General features: G+C 52.7%; 1 protein-coding gene across 1 annotated transcript in view; it reads left to right on the forward strand.

Annotated features, from left to right (window-relative positions):
• The first annotated feature begins 10 nt into the window (after positions 1 to 10).
• Positions 11 to 5,000, forward strand: part of LOC125026533 (roundabout homolog 1-like) — a 5,625-nt gene continuing 635 nt past the window's right edge. Inside the window, exons 1-4 of the mRNA XM_047615030.1 lie at positions 11 to 285; positions 2,001 to 2,579; positions 2,685 to 4,214; positions 4,348 to 5,000. The exon at positions 4,348 to 5,000 is cut by the window's right edge and continues 635 nt beyond it. Coding sequence (XP_047470986.1) covers positions 234 to 285; positions 2,001 to 2,579; positions 2,685 to 4,214; positions 4,348 to 5,000 — 2,814 coding nt within the window. The 5' untranslated portion in view covers positions 11 to 233. The remainder of the gene's footprint in view (positions 286 to 2,000; positions 2,580 to 2,684; positions 4,215 to 4,347) is intronic.

A 5,000-nucleotide genomic window follows, 5' to 3' on the forward strand; every position in this document is an offset into this window, starting at 1 on the left:
TCGGGAGAGTCAGCTCGTGTGACAGTGCGCGGTGCACCACACAGGTCACGAACGAACGCCTCAAAGGAAAGACACTTTGCTGTAGACTCTGCTCGGGTGTGTTTGTGTAGGATATTGTGAGTGTTAACCTCTCTCGTGATCTCTTAGTGCAATTGCCGGAGAGTATGACTTAAGATCTGGAGAGGGAATATCGCAGAGAAAAGATTTCAAGAGGCTGGTTGCAATCGGTTACAATGAAGACTTTTCTACTGGTTTGCATCGTGGCCGTTGCAGTGGCCAGGCAAGGTAAGACACGGATAATGTTTTCAGAAAAGAAATGTTTTAAAAATGTACGAGTTTACTTAATACTGTGTTCTGATATTTAGAAATTGCGATATTGTACTCGTAAACAGGACAATATCAAAGACAAAGATTCAATTTATACACCTCATTACCACCCTGGAATGCTGCTAATATTGTGCTCCATATCAAAACTAAAACTTACAGATATATCATACATTGCTTACCTCTAGCGTAAAATATCCCGATAAAGTATAAGAAGTTTACGGAATACAAGATGATAATTCTCTCTTAATAACTCACGGGGAAATCTGCACCGTCGAAGCAGTGACAGAAGGTAATCTGCATATGATATGCTAATCATCTCGTGCCACTGGGCAGGTGAGGAAGGATGACTTAATAACACCAGGTGTCATCCAGGTGTAACGAGTATGTGTCATTCACGGCGAAGTGTGAAGGAGATAGGCCATTAAAGTTATTGCCTTTTCGCATACTGATAAAGATCAAGATACGCCCCATTTCGCTTCTGGTGATTAGGCTATGTGACGTTAGTTTGCAAAGAACACATTTGTAATTAATAAGTTATTAAGCATAATATTTGATTCACTCTAAGACATCTGAAATCCATGTGTCGCTCTTATTTTACGATAATAATTCGTTGTGTAATTCTAAAAGAAAAGAAGAAAAAAAAAACATTGTTTCAGCAGAATCAGCTTCTGTAAATCCATTGCTGCCAACCTTCCCAGCTGCGGTTAGCAATAAAACTACAAAAGCTCTCGGACAAAATACGATTTACATTGTTTACTCAATACACGAAGATTTATCACTCAAGAGGACACATAAAACAAGTGCGCTCTCATTTCGTTTGTGAAGATTACGTGCGTTTTCGTACCCAAACGCATTCTCGTTTTCCAATGTGAGCGAAACCTGAAACCCATATCTCAGGTATGCGATACGTCACGGGAGCATCTTTTTTTTATATTGTGGCTTTATTTTTTTCAATTTTATCGAGTGAACATCTAAGATGATTTCAGGATCTAGATATGGACACGTCTTGGATTTCGGATATTCGATGACGATTCTTTTGTGAAATTAAATAATTGTTAAATAGTTTGCATATCGATAAATTCCAACAAGAGTGCGAGTAAAGCATACCAGCATAAGCAATTCACCACAGTCATTGCATAAAAGACACATTCAATAATCTTGTATTACACGCTCAACAAGAAAACCTTCTCCAAGAGAAATTGAAACCATAGGTGGTCAGAAGGGCCTGAGGCTGAGACGCACAGCTGCGAGACGTCTTCAGCGGCGGCTTCGCTCTCCCTCTGTGGGCTGAGGCTGCGTCCAGTGGGGTGGAGGTATTTCCTAATGGCGTTCGGCGGAGGAAGTTGGGTCGGCGCGCGGGGGAGGATAACCGGTGGCGAGCGCGATGGGCACTGTAATTGGATGGGCTGCAACAGGTGTACAGGCGTAGAGGTGCGACTCATCCGAAAACAGATGGGCGACGGAATGCTCATGATGCATATGAGAAAGATATTAGCATTTCATATCGTGGGATGGGGTACTGCCGTAAACTGGTTGGGCTTGATGATAGTGCACAATATTTACTTAATATTACAATATAAATCTGTAAATGTATTCCACTTCCATAGATTGATGGTATTTCTGTATAATCGGTTTCTGTATATATATATAACGAGTTCCACTTCCTCTAACAGCAGGCCCACCGGTGATCAAGGAGCACCCGAGCAGCTTGGCGGCGCGGCGCAACGACCCCGCCACCCTCAACTGCGCCGCCTCCGGAGCCAGCCGCATCCGCTGGTACCGCGACGGCGAGGAGGTGACGACGGCGGCGGAGGACCCGCGCTCCCATCGCGTCCTTCTGCCCTCAGGCTCGCTCTTCTTCCTGCGCGTGGCCACCTCCAAGAGGGACAGCGACGCCGGAACCTACTGGTGCGTGGCCTCCAACAGCCACGGCGCCACGCGCTCCCACAACGCCACCCTCACCGTGGCCACGCTCGCCTACGACTTCCAGAGCCAGGCCGACCCCGTGGTGAGGGCGCGCGTCGGGGACTCTCTCGCCCTGCCGTGCCGCCCGCCCAAGGGCTCTCCGCCCCCCGAAGTCACCTGGCTCAGGGACTCCCACGAGGTCAGCAACTCCAGCCGGATCTCCGTCACACAAGCGGGCGATCTTGTCATCAGTCAGGCCGTCGAGGAGGACTCGGCCTCCTACGTGTGTCGCGCCCGCAACGCCGCAGGCGCCCGGGAGTCCACGCCCACCAAGCTCACCATCATGAGTAAGTTTCCTTCCCGTTCCCTGAGATCCATTGAATACCTGTGAGCCTATTAAATGCCCCCTAAAGCCTTCGTCCTCAGCTCTAACGCAGTTCTCTTCCCCGCAGCGCCGCCCTGGTTCGAGGAGCGTCCGGCGAACGTGACCGTCGCGTCGGGCGTGGTGGTGGAGCTGGCGTGCCGCGCCCGAGGCTCGCCCACGCCCACGGTCACCTGGCGGCGTCTCGACGGCAAGATGCCGCTCGGCCGCGCTGTGATCGAGGACCAACGGCTGGTGCTGGACCACGTGGCGGCCGCCGACTCCGGCGTGTACGTGTGCGAGGTGGAGAGCGAGGCAGGGATCGCCGCGGCCAGGGCCACTCTCACCGTGATCGACGCCCCCGAGTTCGCTCAGCGGCCGCAGGACATTCAGGTGGTGGCTGGCCAGAGCGCCAGGCTCTCGTGCAAGGTCGAGGGCGACCCCAAGCCTCTCCTGTTGTGGCGGCTTCCCACCCAAGACAGGACTGCCCTGCTCGCCGCGGGACAGAGCAGCGGCCACGCCTCCGTCGCCGACGAAGGCCAGACTCTCCTGCTCGATGACGTCACCACACTTGAAACCGGAACCTATTCCTGCTGGGGCGTCAGCAACGGCGGTGGCGTCAGTGCTCACTCGGAGGTGGTCGTTGTAAAGGCATATCCTCCACCTGTGGTAGGCATAGGACCACAGGACCTTAAAGTGTCTCCCGGCGTGAACGTCGTGTTCCCTTGCGAGGCAGTGAGTGAGGCAACCCAAGTGTCAATATCGTGGTGGCACCAGCCTGCAGACTCTCATCCTGTTCGGCATCTTTCTAAAGGCAGTAAAAGTGGAAGAATTTCTATTCTCGTTAACGGTGCACTTGTGATCAGGGACGTTCGCGTCAGTGATGCAGGAACTTATAGATGCCACATCAGTGCTAACACGGGTTCCATAAAGAGATCAGCAGTACTGCAAGTAGTAGAAGCAGCCGAAGAATACCGCCCTTTCTTGTTGCCGGCGCCGCCGTCTAAGCCGCGCCTCATGGCCGTCAACCAGACCGCTGTGCACCTGAGCTGGCTGCCCAACTCCCAGATGGGCGGAGGTTCCGACCAGACGTACACGGTGGAGTTCTGGCGCCAGGGCTGGGAGGAGTGGCGGGTGGCGGACGCCCTCATCTCGCAGGAGTCGTGTGTGGTGGGCGGGCTGACGCCTGGCCACACCTACACCTTCCTGGTCCGTGCCGTCGACCCGCGAGGGGCGTCGTTCCCGAGTCCCTGGTCCGACCCGGTCACGACCCGCTCTCCCCGCAACCCGAGTCTCACGGAGGACGAGGTCCGTCACGTCCGCCGCCGCCTCTCGCGCCCCGCTGTCACGCTCACCGACGCCACAGTCACCGGCCCCGACAGTGTCCTTCTCAGCTGGGAGTTCCTTGTGCTGGCGGACGGGGCCGTCGAGGGCGTGCTGGTGTACGCCGTCAGCGACTCGGGCGCCGTGCAGGTGGCCACCGTGCTTGGGTCATCGACATCTTCTCACCTTATGCAAGGTCTCCAGGCCAATACTCCTTACACCTTTTTCATTGTCCCCTTCTGGCGCAGCATCGAAGGCACACCATCTAACTCATATTCGCTGCAAACCCCACAAGATGGTAAGTACTCCTTCGTTTACTATTATGCAAAACGTATGCAATTACTGTCCTCATATCGTTGTCGTAAGCCAAAACTTGATTTGATATTTAAGTACTCTGTATATCCATTAAATATAAACTTTATTTTCCCCAGTGCCATCAGTCGCTCCCACTGACGTACGCGTTACGCCACTCGAGGAAGGATCTGTACTCATCACGTGGTCGACGCTGGAGCCGGAAAAAGCCAGAGGAGAGATCGTTGGTTACCAGGTCGTCATAAGTCACAATACTACATATACGACAGAAACCGTCGTTAATCCGTGGTTAGACGCAACTGGCTTAGTTCCAGGTCAGCTGTACACTATTCGCGTATCTGCTGTAACAAAAGAAGGTCCCGGTCCCTTCACTGCGCCTTTGTTGGTGGATATTGGACCTTCGCAAGTCGACTCTCACCCACGACAGGAAAGCGATATCGCAGGCACTCATTTTCAGGAACCAGAAAGACCCCAGTGGTTAATAGTTCTTCATATTATAACACCCATCGTACTGCTGATGTCTTTAGCAACTTTGCTGTACGTACGAAAACTGAATGATAAGCCAGTGACCTCAACTGCACCGAAGTCTTCCCTGCTGTATCAAGTCCCAGAATGTCTCTTCTCGGCGCAGCACCCCGAGTCTGCAAGCACATGCAGCGAGAACATGATTTTAGCGCCTAATAAGAGCCAGTTTTCGAGTGCCTCGTCTTCCCCGCTGCTGAGGTACCATGAGCGGGTGAACGAGTACGCAGAGCCGAGGTTCCAGAAGCCC

This window comes from Penaeus chinensis, chromosome 6 (genome assembly GCF_019202785.1).
Source record: "Penaeus chinensis breed Huanghai No. 1 chromosome 6, ASM1920278v2, whole genome shotgun sequence".
NCBI lineage: Eukaryota > Metazoa > Arthropoda > Malacostraca > Decapoda > Penaeidae > Penaeus > Penaeus chinensis.